This window comes from Tamandua tetradactyla, chromosome 15, assembly GCF_023851605.1.
Source record: "Tamandua tetradactyla isolate mTamTet1 chromosome 15, mTamTet1.pri, whole genome shotgun sequence".
In the NCBI taxonomy this organism is placed as follows: Eukaryota; Metazoa; Chordata; class Mammalia; order Pilosa; family Myrmecophagidae; genus Tamandua; species Tamandua tetradactyla.
The window spans coordinates 39836276-39853815 of record NC_135341.1 but is presented as its reverse complement, the minus strand read 5'-3'; the positions used below and the strand labels follow the sequence as shown (position 1 = coordinate 39853815).

General features: G+C 40.3%; 1 protein-coding gene across 3 annotated transcripts in view; it reads right to left on the bottom strand.

Moving 5' to 3' along the window:
* Window positions 1-15542: 15542 nt before the first annotated feature.
* CCDC12 (coiled-coil domain containing 12) overlaps window positions 15543-17540 on the bottom strand; it is a 63117-nt gene continuing 61119 nt past the window's right edge. For all 3 annotated transcript variants that reach the window (XM_077129518.1, XM_077129516.1, XM_077129517.1), the window contains exons 4-7: window positions 17385-17446; window positions 17141-17175; window positions 15952-16028; window positions 15543-15855 (exon numbers count right to left, since the gene is read on the bottom strand). In XM_077129518.1, the coding sequence (XP_076985633.1) occupies window positions 15773-15855; window positions 15952-16028; window positions 17141-17175; window positions 17385-17446 (257 nt within the window). In that variant the 3' untranslated portion in view covers window positions 15543-15772. The remainder of the gene's footprint in view (window positions 15856-15951; window positions 16029-17140; window positions 17176-17384; window positions 17447-17540) is intronic.

Here is a 17540-nt window from a genome sequence, read left to right as displayed (position 1 = left end):
AGTGGTAGAATTTTCACCTGCCATGCGGGAGACCCGGGTTCGATTCCCATGCACTTCCCAAACAAATGAAAAGCAAACAAACAAAAAACTCAACAAATGGTGCTGCAATAAGGGGATACTCACATGGAAAAAGAACGAAATGTAACCCCTGCCATAGAGAATACAAAAAAAAAAAAAAAAAAAGGGCAGAGATGTCCTGTGTTCTCATCACCCAGTTTCTCCCAATCTTTGTATCTTATGTAACTGCAGTACAGTATCAAATCCAGGAATTTGACATTGGTACAATGTGTGTGTGTGTAGAGTTCCGTCCACTTTATTATACATGTAGATTAATGTAACAACCACCTCAATCAAGATATAGAACTATTCCATCACCACAAAGATGTCCCTCAAGCTCTCTTTTATAATCACCATCTCTAATGCTTGGAGAATAAATTTATTCCATAAATTTTGTCATTTCAAGAATGTTACCTGTACATATATATATATATATATTTTTTCCACCCAGCACAATGCCCTTGATACTCATCCAAGCCATTGCATATATCAGTCATTCTTTTTTTACTGCTGAGCCATCCCCTGATATGTAACTACTGAATAGCTATAGCATTCCATGGTATGGCTGTTCCACAGCTTAATAAGTCACCGATTGGAAGACTTTTTAGAGACTGACAAACTATGTTCCAGAGTGGCTGTACCATTTCACAATCTCACTGACAATGTATAAGAGAGATCTAGCTTCTTCACATCCTTGCCAGCATTTAGTATTGTCACTATTTTTCATTTTAGCCATTCTGAAATGGATATAGTGATAGCTCATCATGGTCTTAATTTGCATTTCTCTAATGGCTATGATGTAGTATATCTTTTATGTGCCATCCACATGTCCTCTGGTGAACTGCCTCTTCATGTCTTTTGCCCATTTTCTAACTGGACTGTTTTGCTTTGTTTTATAACTGTTGAGCTTTGAGTTCTTTATATATTCTAAATAGAAGGCCTTTGTCAGTTAGGTGGTTTGCAAATATTTTCTGTCTGTAGCTTCTCTTTTCATCCTTTGAAAAGGATCTTTCTCAGAGCAAAAGCTGTTAATTTTGAAGTCAATTTTTATCTGTTTTTTTCTTTATGGACCGTTTTTAGTGTCATATCTAAGAACTCTTCATCAAATCCTAGATCTTGAAGATTTTCTGCTGTTTTCTCCTAAAAGTTTTACATTTTACACTTAAATCCATTGTTCTAGTTTGCTAGCTGCAGGAATGCAACACACCAGAGATGGAGTGGCTTTCAATAAAAGGGGATTTATTTAGTTAATGTATAGTTCTTCAGAGGAAAGACAGCTAACTTTCAACTGAGGTTCCTTCTTACGTGGGAAGGCGCAGGGGTGTCTCTGATGGCCTTCTCTCCAGGCCTCTGGGTTCCAACATCTTTCCCTGGGGTGATTCTTTTCTGCATCTCCAAAGGCCTGGGCTGAGCCGTGAGTACTGAGATGAGGTATGCTGAGCTTCTTAGGCTGTGCTACGTTGAGCTCTCTCATTTAAGCACCAGCCAATTAAATCAAGCATTATTCATTGCAGCAGGCACACCTCCTAGCCGACTGCAGATGTAAATCAGCAACAGATGAGGTTCACATGCCATCGGCTCATGTCCACAGCAAAAGAACTAGGCACCTTCACCTAGCCAAGCTGACACCTAAATCTAACAACCACATCCATGATCCATTTTGAGTTAATTTTTATATATGGCCTGAAATTTAGGCTACGGTTCTTTTTCTTTTCGACACTGGCTATCCAATTGCTTCAGTACTACTTATTGAAAATATCCTCCTTCCATTGCATCACTTTTGGAATTTTGTCAAAAATCTTTTGGCCTTACTTGTGTGGGGCTATTTCTTGGTTCTCTAATTGATTCCACTGATCTACCAATTCCACATAATCCTGATGGCAATCATTGTAGTGTCTTCAAATGGGTAGTGATGCTTCTTGCTGATCACTCTACTTGTTCGAGCATGTTTCAACCCTTTTAGTTCCCTTGCTTTTCTGTATATATTTTAGGATAATCTTGTCTGTATTTGGAAAAACAAAATCTTATTGAGATTTTGATAACAATTGTATATCAATTTGGGAAGAACCGGTATCTTTACTATGTTGAGTTTTCCAACACATAAGCCTGGTATGGCTCTCCACTTATTTAAATCTTTGATTTCTTTCATCAGCATTTTGTTGTTTTCAGCATACTCATCCTGAACAGGTTAAATTTATATTCAAGTATCACGTTTTCGAGTTACTATAAATGGTAAGGTCTTTTTAATTTCAGTCTCCACATGTTCATTGCTAGAATACATACATACAATTGATTTTTGTATGTTGATCTTGTAACCCTTAAGCTTGCAGAGATCTCTTATTAGTTGTAGTTTTCTTCTAGATGCCATGGGATACCCTACTATTAGTAGGATATGTTTAGACTATCATGTCATTTGCAAGCAGGGGAAGTATTCTTCCTTTCTTTCTGGTCTGTATGTCTTTTTTCTTCCCTATTGTGCTGACTAGGATTTCCAGTACTACGTTGAGTAGCAGTGGTGAGAATACACATCCTTGCCTTGTTTCCAATCTTGGGGGAAAGAATGCAGCCCTTCATTATTAAGTTTGATGTTAGCTGCAGGTTGTTTTTGTTTGTTTGTTTGTTTTGCATGGGCAGGCACCAGGAATCGAACCCGGGTCTCTGTCATGGCAGGTAAGAACTCTACCTGCTGAGCCACCGTGGCCAGTCCACCGCAGGTTGTTTTAACATATGTTCTTTATCAGGTTGCGGAAGCTTCCCTCAATTCCTCATTTTCTGAGAGCTTTTATCACGGATATGTCTTGAACTCTGCCAAGTGCTTTTTCTGTATCAATTAATAAGATCATGTGATTTTTTTTCTTCTTTATCCTGTTAATACTATGGATTACACTGCTTTTATTCACATATATATAACAAGCCTTGCATCCCTGTAATAAACTCCACTTAGTCATGCTGTATAATTCCTTTTATCTATTGCCAAGTCCAGTTTACTAATACTTTCTTGAGGATTCTGCATTATACCAAAGTTTCTTTTTTTGGTATTGTGTTGTAGTTTTCTTTTTTAGTACTGTCTTTGGTTTTGCTATCAGGATAATATATTGGCTTCATCAAATGAATTGGGAAATGTTCCCTCTCTCATTTTCTGGTAGAGATCATGTAGAATTGGCGTTAATTTTTCTTTAAAGGTTTGGTAGAATTCTCCAGTGAAATTAACTGGGTATGGTGTCGGGATTTCTTTGCAGGAGTTTTAAAAATATGAAGTGAATATAACTATTACAGAGCTATTCAGATGATCTATTTCACCTTGGGTGAGTGGTGGTAGTTTGTGCATTTCAAGAAATTGGTCCATTTCCTTTAATTTGTCAAATTTACGTGGACAGAGTTGAAGTATTCCCTTATTGTCCTATCGATGTCTGTGAGATCTGTTGTGATACAGCCTATTTTATTCCTCACTTTTTTTAAAATGTATTTTTTTAATTGCACAAGTTGAAGGTTTACAGAAAAATCATGCAGAGAATATAGTTGCCATATATCCCTCCTCATGTGCGCAGCTTCCTCTACTATTAACGTTCTTTATTATTAGTGTGGTAATTTTGTATAATTGATTTAATATTATTATAATTTACTAATAACTATGGTCTATAATTTACGTTAGAGTTCAGTGACATATATACAACTTAAAATTTCTAATGACATAAATACAACTTAAAATTTCCCCTTTTAACCACATTCAAATATATAATTCATTGGAGTTATTTACTATGTTGTGCTACCGTCACCACCAGCCACTACCAGAACTCTTCCATTACCCCACACAGAAACTTGGTACCAATTAAGCGTTATCTCCACTTCCCCTATCCCAACCCCAGCCCCTGGTAACCCATACTCTCATTTCTGACTCTATGAATTTGCTTATTCTAATTATGTAATAACAATGAGATCATATAATATTTGTCCTTTGTGTCTGACTTATTTCTTCAACTAGATGTCTTCAAGGTTCACCCATATTGTCATATATACCAGAACTTCATTTCATTTTAAGGCAGAATAATATTCCATAGTATGGATACATCACATTTTGTGTATCCACTCACCAGTTCACGCACATTAGGTTGCTTCCATCGTTTGGCAAATGTGAATTTCCACAAGAACTGTCAGGGGCATCAGTGTGCATATACCTGCCGGAGTCCTCTGCTTTCCAGTTCATTGGATATATACCTAGGAGTGGAATTGTTGAGTCATATGGTAACTCCTTAATTAACTTCTTAAGGAACTGCCAAGGTGTTTTCAACTGCAGCTGCACCATTTTACATTCCCACCAACAATGACTGAGCGTTCCTATTTCTCCACATCCTCTCCAACACTTGTCATTTTGCTTTTTCTTTTTAATTTATTTATTTTCATTAGAGAAGTTTTACGTTTATGGAAAAATCATGCATAAAACAGAGTTCCCATATATTACCCTATTATTAATACCTTAGTGTGGTACATTTGTTATAATTCATGAATGAATATTTTTATAATTGTGTTATTAACTATAATCCATCATTTAAGTAAGATTACAATAAAGTGTTGCACAGTCCTGTTTTCTTTTTAAATTTTTTATTTTAATAACATATATCCAACCTAAAATTTCTCCTTTAACCACATTTACCTATGTAATTCAGTACTGTTAATTACATTCAATGTTGTGCTGCCATCACCATTATCTATTACCAAATCTGATGACTGGCTTTTCCATTTCTGCATTGAAATTATTTTTAAATGTAATTTTATTGAGATATATTCATATATGATATAATTATCCAAAGTATACAGTGGCTCACAGTATTATCATATAGTTGTACATTCATCACCGCAATCAATTTTAGAACATTTTTATTACTCAAAACAAAGCAAAGATAAAAAAAACAAAAAAACAAAACAGCCAAGACATCCCATATCCCTTACACCCCCTCCCCATTATTTACTTTTTGTCTTTATTTTCTTACTCATCAGCCCACACACTGGGCAAAGGGAGTGTCAAGCCGTTGGAATTTTGATTGGGATTGTGTAGAATCTGTAAAGCACTTGGGGTAGAACTGACATTTTAACGATATTCAGTCTTCTCAATTCATGAACACGGACTATCATTTCCCACACATCCTTCTGTGTCAGCGGTGGCCCTGTCACACAGTAAGGCTGGTCAGGCGTGAGGACAGGCCGGGGGACGCAGCTGAAAACGACGGTGTCTTCAGCTAGTCCACCACTTTTCCCTCTCCCCGCCCGGCCTAGGGTTCCAGCCCGGGGGCGCAGCGGGCTTAGAAGGGCGCTGGGGAGACAGAGGTGCCCTCACGGAGCCGCTCCGCCCCTCCGGACTTCAGACAGGCACCACCCCCTTTGAAGCTCCCGTTTGTGGCTGTCTGTCCCGAGGCCCATCCAGCCCACATCCCCGCTCTTCTTGTGGCACAGAATCCTTTAGTTCTCTCAGCAAAGATCAGCACATAGTAAATGCTTATTACTGTTAAAAGCCTGAAAATGTCAATTTTACCCTTATTCTTTATGATAATGAGCAGACTGACGTTTTTTCCCTTAGCACTTAGGGGAAAAAATTGTCTTCCACTATCTATTGATGAACAGTGAAAACAGTGAAACTTTCGTTCCTTTTAGGTAATGTTTGTCTTTTGTTTTTTTTAAGGCAACTTGTATGATTTTTCTTTTTATCTTCAGTATTTTAATCTAGACCACGGTAGTGAAACTGCAGACAAGGCCATTTTTTTCACATCCCACTTCATGCCTAGAGTGTCATACGTTGTGAATTGTGTAAAATCCTGTTTAGAAAACCGTGTGTGAAATACAGCACACACAGGAAAGTGCACAGAAGCGAAGGTTAGCCTTCCAAGGCGGTTCCCGCGATGGCCGCGCTCCGGAGGCTCCGGCGGCCGCCGCCTCGGCCCCTCCCGCCGCTCCCTCCTCCCCGGCCCCTTCCTGGGCGCCGCGGGCCGCCGAGCACCGCCGGGGGACTCCGCGCGGGTGCCCGAGCTCGAGGCCCCGCCCCTGCTGCCCATCCCGGTCGCGGCCGCCAAGGGCAGAACAGCCAACGAAGACTTCACTTCTCTGCAACTTCTCGGCAGGGGCGATTTTGTTTACCTGCTTCCACAGAATGTGGAAGGCAATGGTTCATGACTCCATATTTTATATTGGCTGTTACAAAAGATGAACCCAAATGTACTAAAATGTGGAAGTGACTTTCCAAGCATGAATTAAATCACATGCTCTCTGAATCTCCACCAGTTTGGAAAGGGTCATCAAAGCTCTTTTGAAATCTTAAAAGAGGTGTGATTTCTTACACGGAATATCTTTTTACGTCTTTTAACAAAACCATACGCAGTTTTTAATAGCTTTTAACATGTCTGACGCTGATGGCAATGAAATGGTGGATAAAAAGGAATTTGGGGTGCTTCAAGAGATACTCAGGGGGAAAAATGAAAGAGAAACTAAAGGAGATGGAGAAAAGCATGCACTGCTGCGTCTTCAACTTTTTTGAATACCATCCTCCTACTAACAACGTACAATACTTTAAGTGTTCTTTATGTACATAGCCCTCACCTGTTATGCTTGATAAAGTTATTTCTTCACATAAACTTGTATTTATTTAAAATGCTTAGGAACTTAATGAATACGAACAAGTCTGAAATTTACATTTCCTTCCCAGATTTATGAGACGACTAAAACATACAAAACAATGGTGTATGTTCATTCTTTGGGTTAAAACAAGGGAAAAGTCAGTGAACAACAACCCAAAATTCTAATAGCATAATTAAAATTCTGTATTTTTCAGCTGTAGTTAAAGAAATATATATAAATTATGGAGCAGAGTCTCAGGCTCTGCTCCTGAAGAACACAGGTATTTTTAAGAACTAGATCTATCCAATCTAATAGTCTTTTCTCAGCTCTAATAAAGAGATGTGTTAATGGATAAACTTTGTTTTACAGTATTTCTCCCAAATTTGTTCTCCAAAACTTTTTGTGGCCCCCTACTGAATATAGTCTATACAAGAATTTGGTATAAGATGGCATTTGATCAATTGTATGTTTAATATATAAATGTATAATTCTATTTCTCAAAGAGGACTGTGATACTCAGATTTCTCCCCCCAAAAAAACTAGTACTGTAAATCAACTTTCATATATCCTTTCCTTTTCTTATGCTGAGCTTTTGTCTTCTATCCTCCTGAGCAAGTCAGAGCTTGTTGATTAGCCTAGCTACTAAATAACTAAGAATAATCCATTGCCTTTCTTTGAACATAAAGATGCACAGTTCATTTAATTTCTCCCAAGGATTCTTAAATCACTTAGAAGGATCCCCTAAATCAGAGACCCCTTGAATTCAGGGTACCTGACTCAGTATCATCCTGCTGAAAATGTTCCAGTTGTAGTGCAGAATTTTAAAAGCAGGTGTTGCCTCCTGTACTGGATAATTCACCAAAATTCCAAACTCTATTAAAGGCTAACTTTGTTCTCTAAATAAAACAGGCTGATTCAATATAAAGTAAACCTAAGATATCATGCCTAATCTCCAGGAAAGGACCTGGGCAAATGTCTTGGAATGGGGAACAAGCCAAGTCCCTGGGACCCTTATGACTGCTGTGATTCCTTATAAGATACTTTAAAAATGTTTCTACAAAATTCACTGCTGTTCCATTAAATAAAGTCTATTATTAAAAACTTTAAAGGATTCCTCAGGTAATTTCAAAAAATTTTGTAATGTGTAAAATGAAAATTTCACAGATTATAATGCCATATGCCCTATGAAACTTAATAAATGTTAATGATATTTAGTGCTTTGTCTTATTTTTCTAATTTGGCATTGCATGAGCCATTTTCCAACCACAGCAATTTTTATTTTTCCTTTAAACTCATAATTTTCTAGTAGGGAGATTATGTGGTTTTTTTTACACACCTCAGAGTAAAATTGTTAAAAGGAAAAAGATCCCAATATAGCTCTAGTTTAAGCAACATATACAAACAACTTGCAGTTGCTGAGACATTTAGAGTATAATAGTGAGAAGCAGGCTTAAATTGCATATTTTATATTTTGCTTGCTTATTTAATGGGAAAGTACATTTATGATTTTACATTTTACTGTGGTAATATATAGTTTTCTTTTAATTATATATTTTACTGTGGACAGATTTTTTTTTCCATTTAAAGCTGTAAAATGCATATTTTAAAGTGATATACCTTGACGTCCTTTTTATCTAAATGGGTTACGTGATTTTTCAACTCCTTTAGGAGTTTAGTTGTTTATATAAGCTCGCTTTTTTTCCTATAGAAGAAAAATTTTTTGTTCAGAAAGGAAACCATTTTTTTAAAAATGCAAGCACACAAGGAAAATTCATTTTTAAGTACAAAAAAATCATAAGGGTGAAGGTCTTTATCTTCTGCAATGAAATATAACTGATAAAACTGTTGCTCAAATATATTAGTGTAGTGGTATGAATTAACTGACAATTATCTGCTAGTTTCCAGATTCTGTGATCAATTGGAAAGATAAAGTATCTAATTTCAGTGCCTATCATGGTGCTGAATCTAAGCTAAAAGATTTATAATAACCAGTTTTTACCTTTAGGAAGAAGCTTCTTCAGGAAAGGCATTTGACTTTCTTGTTTTTTTACCTTGTAGAGACACTGTGGCCTCTGAAAATTTAATCACTACCCATGTTCAATTAAATTCTTTCTTTCTATGGTATAACCTTCTCTTTGAAGACTCAGTTTACTCCTTTGTATCCATGAAGATAGTTAACTTACCTCATAGACAAACAACCCTGATTCTCTTCACATTTCTCATACAGTCAACTCTTTTTTTTTTTATTTATGACTCAAAGTCTCCTTTGTCTAACATTACCCATCACCTCAGCTTTTTAAGTCTGTGCCTAACAATACACTTAGAACCACCAAAAATGGATACCTTAGTTTAAGCATAGGCATATTTCTAAAAAGTACCCATATAATCACTGTAAAGCCCGTAGTAAGTTTCATAAACCAATTTAAAATTAAAGCACAAGGAAAAAGATCTATAAATTCTGATAGCAAACTTCTTAAATTCTAAGTGTTAAATGCTAACTTAGATATCATTTGATCAGCTGCAAAATCATACAGCCAACTCTTGATTATCTGCTCACCATAATGAATAGAAAGATAAATGCATCAAAAGAAGAAATAATGTGAAAGTCAATTATATTTGACTTTGGCATGCCTTATATGATTTTTTTTTTAAGTTTTAAAAAGATTATTCTTAATTAACCTAATCTATTGTAATCAGAAGATATATTGATTCTTATACCAATTCTCTGACATGTGTTGAGACTTGTTTTACAAATTAAAATAATGTCAATCTTCAAAAAAGAACACACGTTTAGAGAATAAAATAAATTTCACCACTCAAGCCGAGAGAAAGAACATTATTAATAGCACAAAGGGCTCTTGGGAGGCCCTCCCCAGAGCTACCTGCAAGCCCAATGCGGATGCACACCACCTGCTCGTGTGTACTTTTACCACCCCCGTGCATGTTATTAGTCTATGGTTTAACACCACCTGTTTTGGAACATCACACAAATGGTTCACACTGCTTCTTCTGTGGTCTATCAGTGCTGTTGCACAAAATTATCATTCATTTAAGTACTCCACCATAAGAATTACCGTAATTTATTTATATCTACTTTTCTGCATGTGTGCTGTTACGAACAACGTGTCTATAGAGATTCCTGTCTGTGACTCCTGGTGTACACATGCAGCAGTGCTCTAAGGACACTAATAATGAAATCGCTGGGTGGCAGGATGTGCACATACATGCTCAACTTTTCCAAAGTGGGCATACCAGTTAACACACACATATGGTGGGTGAGAGGCCCCACTGCAGTACCCCACACCAGCGGAGCTAATGACACTTCTGACTCAAAGTCTCCTTTGTCTAACATTACCCATCACCTCAGCTTTTTAAGTCTGTGCCTAACAGAGGTTTTCTAATCCCTTTACTTTCAGTCATTTTGTTTGGCCTTAGATATATTTTTTAAACAGCATCAGGAGTTTAAAAAAAAAAAGAGTCCTAGTATATTAATTGTAAATGTTTTTGTATTTTGATTCATTTACTTATCCATCTTTTCTGACTCTTTTTCTCTTTGTCTTCTGTTCTTTGTTAGCTGCTGGAATGCAATATACCAAAAATGGAATGGCTTTTTAAAAAGGGGAATTTAATAAGTTACAAGTTTACAGTTCTAAGACCATGAAAATTTCCCAATTAAAGTCTATAGAAATGTCCAATCTAAGGCACCCAGGAAAAGATTCCTCGATTCAGGAAGGCTGATGAAGTTCAGGGTTTCTCTCTCAAGTGGAAAGGGGTTTCTCTGTCATCTGGAAAGGCACATGGTGAACACAGCATTGTCTGCTAGCTTCCTCTCCAAGCCTCTTGCTTCATGAAGTTCCCCAGGGAGATTCTCCTCCATCTCCAAAAGCCATCTCCAAAAGATGGGCTCTGCTTCATGGCTCTCGTCATCCTGCCATCCTTCTCTGCTCTCTCAGAATCTCCAGCTTTCTCTGAAATGTTTCTTTTATAGGATTTCAGTAAACTAATCAAGACCCACACAGAATGGGTGGAGACACGTCTCCATCTAATCAAGTTTAATACCCACAATTGATTGAAGCACATTTCCACGGAGGGAACCTAATCAAGTTTCCAACCTACAGCACTGACTAGGGATCAGAAGAAACCGTCGCTCCCACAAGATCGATTAGGATTAAAACATGGCTTTTCTAGGGTATCTAGATCCTTTCAAACCAGCACACCTTCTTTTGGATATTTTTATTTTCTCAACTGGTTTGGAAGTTGTACACTCAGTTTCTATTATTTTAGTGTTACCCTATAAATATCTCCTTACTTATATACTAGTCTTCATCAAGATCTTTTCCCATTTCTTAAGTAAGCTACTTAGAGGGCTGCAATTCCAATCACCTAACAACCCCTTGGACTTGAATATTACTGCTGTTGTTTAGGTACTCTAAGTATCTCTTGCTTTTCTCTTACTCCACAAAACATTTTTGCTTTGTAAGGTCAATGCAATGTCTATTTAAATTTATACTTTCTATCTTTTCATTCCTTCTTATATCTCAGATTTTCAACCTAAGATTGTATCCTTTCAGTTTAAAGACATTCTTTAGGATTTTTTTTTTTAAGGAGAATGCTTACTTATTTCACTTTTTAAAATCAGCTTTAATGATATATAACTTACATAATATACAATTCATCCATTTAAAATGTACAAATCAATGGATTATTAGTATATTCACAGATTTTTATGCAATCGTCACCACAATCAAGTTTAGAACATTTTCATCACCCCTAAAATAGAACTGCTCTTAGTGAAAGTCTGCTGGTGCCCATATTCCTGATTCTATTCATCTAAAAGTATCTTATACTTGAAAAGTATTTCTCTGGATACAGAATTCTAATTTAACAAATTTCTTCCAGCATTCCAGTAACACTTGCTATGGTTGAGACATGTGCTATCAGTCAGTTGCTGCCTTGAAAGATAGTATGTCTTTCTCTTTGACTAATTTTAAGATCTTTTCTTGGTCTTTATCTTCTGCAGTTTTATTATGTGTCTAGGTATAGGGTGGTTTAAAAATATGTCCACACATTCTTTGACAGTCCTCCCATTAAGAGGTTGAGCCCAATTCCTATCCCTTGGGAGCGTGGGCGTGATGTAGTTACTACCTTGTAACAAACAGAAGATCAGGACATCACTTTCAAGACAAGGTCATGAAAGGGCCCTGGAGATTCCTCCTTGCTTACTCTCTTGGACTGCTCACTCCTGGGGGAGCCACCTGCCATGTTGTGAGAACACTCAAGCAAGCCCTTCGGAGAGGCTTTTCTGGGATACATAATACTTTCCAACTGGCACACACAGGTACAATGTTTTAAATTTCTATGTTTTATTTCCAGATCAGTTTGGTTCTTTTTCAAATCTACACTTATTTTCAAGCTCCTCTTTTAGTTCTTAAATCATTTTTAAACATTTAAATTCTACAACTGATAACTCTAATGCCTGAAGTCTTTGCCAGTCTGATCCTGACAGCGGTTATTTTTGATGACCTCTGCTCTTGGTGTTTATTGCCTCATGTATCTGGTGAAATTTCCTGTAAGCTGCTCATTTTTCTTAGAACTTTACAAGTGGGAAATATTTGAAAACTGAGATGAATAAAGGTTCATCCAAGAAGCATCTGTATTTGCTTCTACCAAGTGTCTGAGACCACCACCATTCTGGAACCATTTGAAATTCCTGGGTTGAGGTTCTTTATGTGCAAACCCACAAGAAGGCTGGCTTGTGAATACAAATTTCACTCCAGTAAGTGGCAAGGTTCAATTTCCCTTTGTGACGCCTGGAAAACAGTTTAGGAGTAGTTCACAGAGAGTGCAGCTGGGGCTCCAGCTTTATGGAGGGCTCTCCTACCAGGCCTCTTATTTTTCACAGGTCTTGGGCTATCTTGACCCTAAACATCAAAAGACCCCAAAACCCATTGCCCAGACTCCTTCGGTTTGTCAAATATCTCAGGGCAAAAGCCAGGCTTCGGCATTCTGCCGCCTCTCTTGCCTTTTTTGACCAACTATTCCTTACTTTCTTGCCAGCTTGTTGTTGCATTTAAAAAGATTTTGTTATTGCTATTTACTTAGTAGTTTCAGCTGTTTGCAAAGGGATGACAATTTAGGCAACTAAAAAGTGATCAGGCATACCTTTTTCAAGTACTTTCTCCCTCTGGTTTTCTTTTCCTGAAAGTCCTTTCAGCTATAATGTCAAGGTTTTTGTGCTGGTTTAAAAGGATGTATGTACCCTAGAAAAGCCATGTTTTAATCCTGATCCCATTTAGTAAAGGCAGTTGTTTCTTCTAATCCCTATTTAGAATTGTATGTTTGAAACTGTAATTAGATTATCTTCCTGGAGATGTGATTTAATCAAGAGTGGTTCTTAAAATGGATTAGGTAGAGGCATGTCTGTACCCATATGGGTGGGTCTTGACTGGTTTCTGAAGTCCTATAAAAGAGGAAACATTTTGGAGAATGGGAGATTCAAAGAGAGCATAGCAGAACAACATAGCCACGAGAAGCAGAGTCCACCAGCCAGCCACCTTTGGAGATGAAGAAGGAAAACGCCTCCCAGGGAGCTTCATGAAACAGGAAGCCAGGAGAGAAAGCTAGCAGATGACATCATACTCACCATGTGCCCTTCCCATCAAGAGATAAACTGTGACCATGTTCACCATGTGCCTTCTCACTTGAGAGAGAAACCCTGAACTTCATTAGCCTTCTTGAACCAAGGTATCTTTCCCTGGATTCCTTAGATTGGACATTTCTATAGACTTCTTTTAAGTGGGACATTTTCTTGGGCTTAGAACTGTAAACTAGCAACTTATTAAATTTCCCTTTTAAAAGCCATTCTGTTTCTGGTATACTGCATTCCAGCAGCTAGCAAACTAGAACAGTTTTCAGTCCTCTAAATCTCCCTCTTTTTCTCTCTGCCTTCTTTACCATCTGCATGACCTCTTCGGCTTTGGTTTGCAATTTATCAATCCCTTCTTCGACTATAAGTAATTATTTAATTCTTCTAGTGAATTTCTTATTTTAATGATCATATTCTTTATTCCCAAGATTTCTAATCAGTTATTATATCTACTTTCTGTTCTTGAGTTATAGGGGCCAGTCCCTTTTTTATCTCTGTGAGATAAAGGAGTGTTCATTTCAATGCCTTTTCGGTATGTTACTATCTCAATTTCCCTGGTATCTCCCAATTGTTTGTTGTTGGCTATTTTTTGAGACATTGGATTGTCTCATATGCTTTGTAACTTCTGAGTGCCCATCATGCATGGTAGTTTTTGCTTTTCTTTCACTCTGCAAGGATGTTTTTCTGCCAAGGCACCCATATTTGTAAACTCAGAAGCAAATCTTTCATCAGCAATCTGAGCTCTAGTCCTCTAGCAGGGATGACCTGCTGTAACCCTAGAGCTGGTGCTGACTGGAGGGCCAGATGCCAGTTACCAGGAGGCTGGGTCCCTTCTCTGCCACAAAAATCTTGTTTCCAACTATAAGCCCAGAGGTAAGGGCAGTCTCTTCGTCTTCTATTCCCAGTGAAGGAAGCCAGATCCCAGCTTTGTAGAGGGCGCCTGCTGTCAGTCCGGACACTTGTGGGCATGTCTGATCTCTGTCTTGAGGGAGTCCTGGCCTTGTCCCACTGCTCACTGTAGCAGCCACCCACCCACAACTTTAGCTCTCAACTCACAGCTGTAAATTTCTACTCCTCTTCTACACAGGAATTACCTTTTGTGAGTAACTGCATAATTTTAATTTACAACATTTCATTTATTATGCAAGTGTGCTGGTCTCTGTGTGTCAGCACTCACTCCACCTCCCCGCCAAGTCCTCAGCATTGTCCATGAGGGCTGGGACACTGTGCTTCTGGAACACAGCACAGAGAGAACACACTGGAATGACTTGGTGGGAGGAGAGCCTAGGCACTCCCTCTGCTCTTCAAATTCTCTATTCCCACTCCAAGTAGCCCAGATGATAAGCTCACTTCATTTCTAAACCCATAGGGATGAATGTCAAGGAATGTGCTGAAGGCTTTTTGGGCAGCATGTTCTGTGCTGCCAAAGCCAGGACAGTGACCAAGGGCAGAAGCTGTGAAAATGGAGAGGAGGCATGCCACCCTCTGGAGCACATCACAGAGAGGCTCTGCTTAGGAAGAGTTTGGGTGGAGGGCTCAGTAGGCTTAAGGAGAAATCCTGAGAAATTCCCAAAGATATGGCAGTCCTAGAGGAGATAAAACTCGATTTGGCCACAGGTTCCTGGAGGCAGAGATGATATGAACAGTCAATCACCCAGGAGAGTCAACCCAACCAAGGAGGCTCCTGGGCCTAAAACTAGGGCCTTGGGGGCCCAAGGTCCAGGAACACATCTTAAACCCAGCCTCTAACACTCTAATATACAGCAGATGGGTCAGCCCTCTCTCATACAGGAGCCCTCGACTATGGAAGCCATAGTCTAGCCTAATTGGATGAAGTGGGGGAAGGGGCTGCCTGGGGCTGGACAGGGTGGGCAAGGGTCAGTACCAGGGGACTCACATCTGAAGCGGCCAGAACTGAAGCTTGCCAATGCACAGCACATCCCCTTAGCTTAGAGGTTATAAAAGAACTCTCCCAGACCCTGTCTTTGTCACACAAAGGTTTTGAGCAGATGAGCACCACTGACCACGGCCTGGCCAAGACCTGGACCCAGAAAGACACCCTGGACCTTCCTACCCACTGTGTGTCAACATTCCCAGCCCAGTCCCACCTCTGCAGTCATACCAAACCCACAGCTATACCTTTAGGACCCAGGAAAAAACTGACAGGTTTCTATCACATATGGGGGTTTACTTGACTATTTTTAGAAGTAGAAAAAGTTCAAAACACATACACAAATATATGCACAGGCATATTCACAGAGTTCTGCTGGTTTCACCCATCAATGATGGGGACTGCCCAACAAGCAAGGAGCTAACCGCACCTCATTGGGATTTCAGAACTGGTAGAGCAGGGAATAAATACCCTGAAGCCAAATGGAGGTGATGGTAATTCCAGTCCCCACCCCTGTCCAAGGCCATCCACCTTCAGGAGGGGCAGGTAGAGAAAGGAGATGGTCAAAGCGCATCTCAGTCGGAATCGCAGGCTTCCTGCTCAGCAGTAGCATCCACTGCAGAGGCCAGACTGTCCTCCTGGCCTTTCAGTCTCTCACCTGAGAGGGACAGCAGACAGAAAGCATGGGGAGAGGTCTTATGCTTGGGCACCACCCAGAAGACAGGGACCCTACCTTGCCCAACCGTGCACTTACGGATCAGCTCGGCGATGGCTCTCTGGGTCCGCTTTTCTAGCTTTTCCAGTTTCTTGGCTACATCTCTTTTGAGGTCCCTGGAGTAGGGAAGTTGGGGGAGGCCAGAGATTGAAGGTGGATCTAGCTGTGCTTTGTCGCCCCCTCACCACCAATCCCCACCTACAGGCCCTCTGGCATAAGGAACTGTACTCAGTTGCCTGAGGAGGCTGGCTTGGGGAGAAGGACTGGATGTTCCTCTCACTCCCTATGTATAACCTCAAGAATCCAGCATCAGTTTCCCTTCTCGCTCCCACCGAGGCGGGGACTGGCACCCACAGCCTTACCCAATACATGTGCAAGGATGGATGGTTGATGGATGGTTCCTCATTCTCCTTTTGGTTCTGGACCCTTGGTTACCATCGAGGAGTAACTTACCCTGGCCCACTGTGGGCCCTTCTCCCCCTCAGGTGACACAGTCACCCCCACCACCAAAGATGTCCAGAAGTGTCATACACTGAGCCAATTCTCTCTGGCTCTGGGTTTCCTAGGATGTACTGTCCATGCTGTTGTTTCATCAAATTAAAACAATCTCAGCCGGTGCTGTACTTGACACAGAGCCAGCCTTCTTAGAATTGCAGGTGAGATAAAGTATCTCTAGTCGGCCACAGGCAGAGCAAAAATCGATACTCCCAGCCGACATGGCCCTCTCTCACCCTCTTTTTCAGCTCAGTCACAGGGGAACTGGAGAAAGATGAGCGTATCTATTTCCCAGATGCAACTGGAGTCAGAGAACAGGCTAGTTGGTGGCAGAACTGGGGCAAAAACCCTTGTGTGCCCGTCCCATCATCCTGCCTCCACACTGCAGCTCTGAGGCCCACCTAACTCAAATGGGGCTCTCTGGGTAGAGTGGGTCCTCACCCTTCCAGAAGGCACTTCCTGAGGAGTTGCTGCTCTCCCTTCTGCCAGAGCCTCCGCCCCTGGGCCAGCCCCTTCCTAACCTCCAGTCGTTGGCACATGACAATTCCCTTAACTTTCATCCCATTACTTTGTTTACACCCTTCTCAGTACTTGTTTCAGACAGTAATTGTCCTTCTAGCTATATGTCTGTTCTGTCTCCTGCTCCAAGGATAGGAAGGGCCCAGCCCAAAGCCCAAGTCTAGCACCAAGGGTCCCAGCTGGTCTGCACGCGGCCCTGCACAGCCACACTCACCAGTCAGGCTTCCGCGGGGCGAGGTTGGCCAGGTCCTGGGGGGGAGGACACACACATCAGGCTAGAGAAGCCTTGAGGTGGGAAGACAGGGGACAGAGGAGGGAAGAGGAAGAATGGGGAGGAGAGGGGTAGAAAGAGAAGAACGAAGTGAAGAGAAGGAAGGAGATCAGAGGGAGAGCAGGGAGAGTAAGAGAGAAAGAACCCACAGAAACAAGGGAGAACAGGGGCCGCCCCAGGCACTCACCACTTCTTCAATAATGGGCTCTGGCTTGGCAGCCTCCAGCTGCTCCTTCACCTTCTCTTCCACTAGAGGGCGCAAGACAACAACAGAGGAGGTTGGAAAGGAACGGCCACACCCAGAGCCCCTGGGTTTCCTCGGCCCCACCTCTCCTCTTCACCC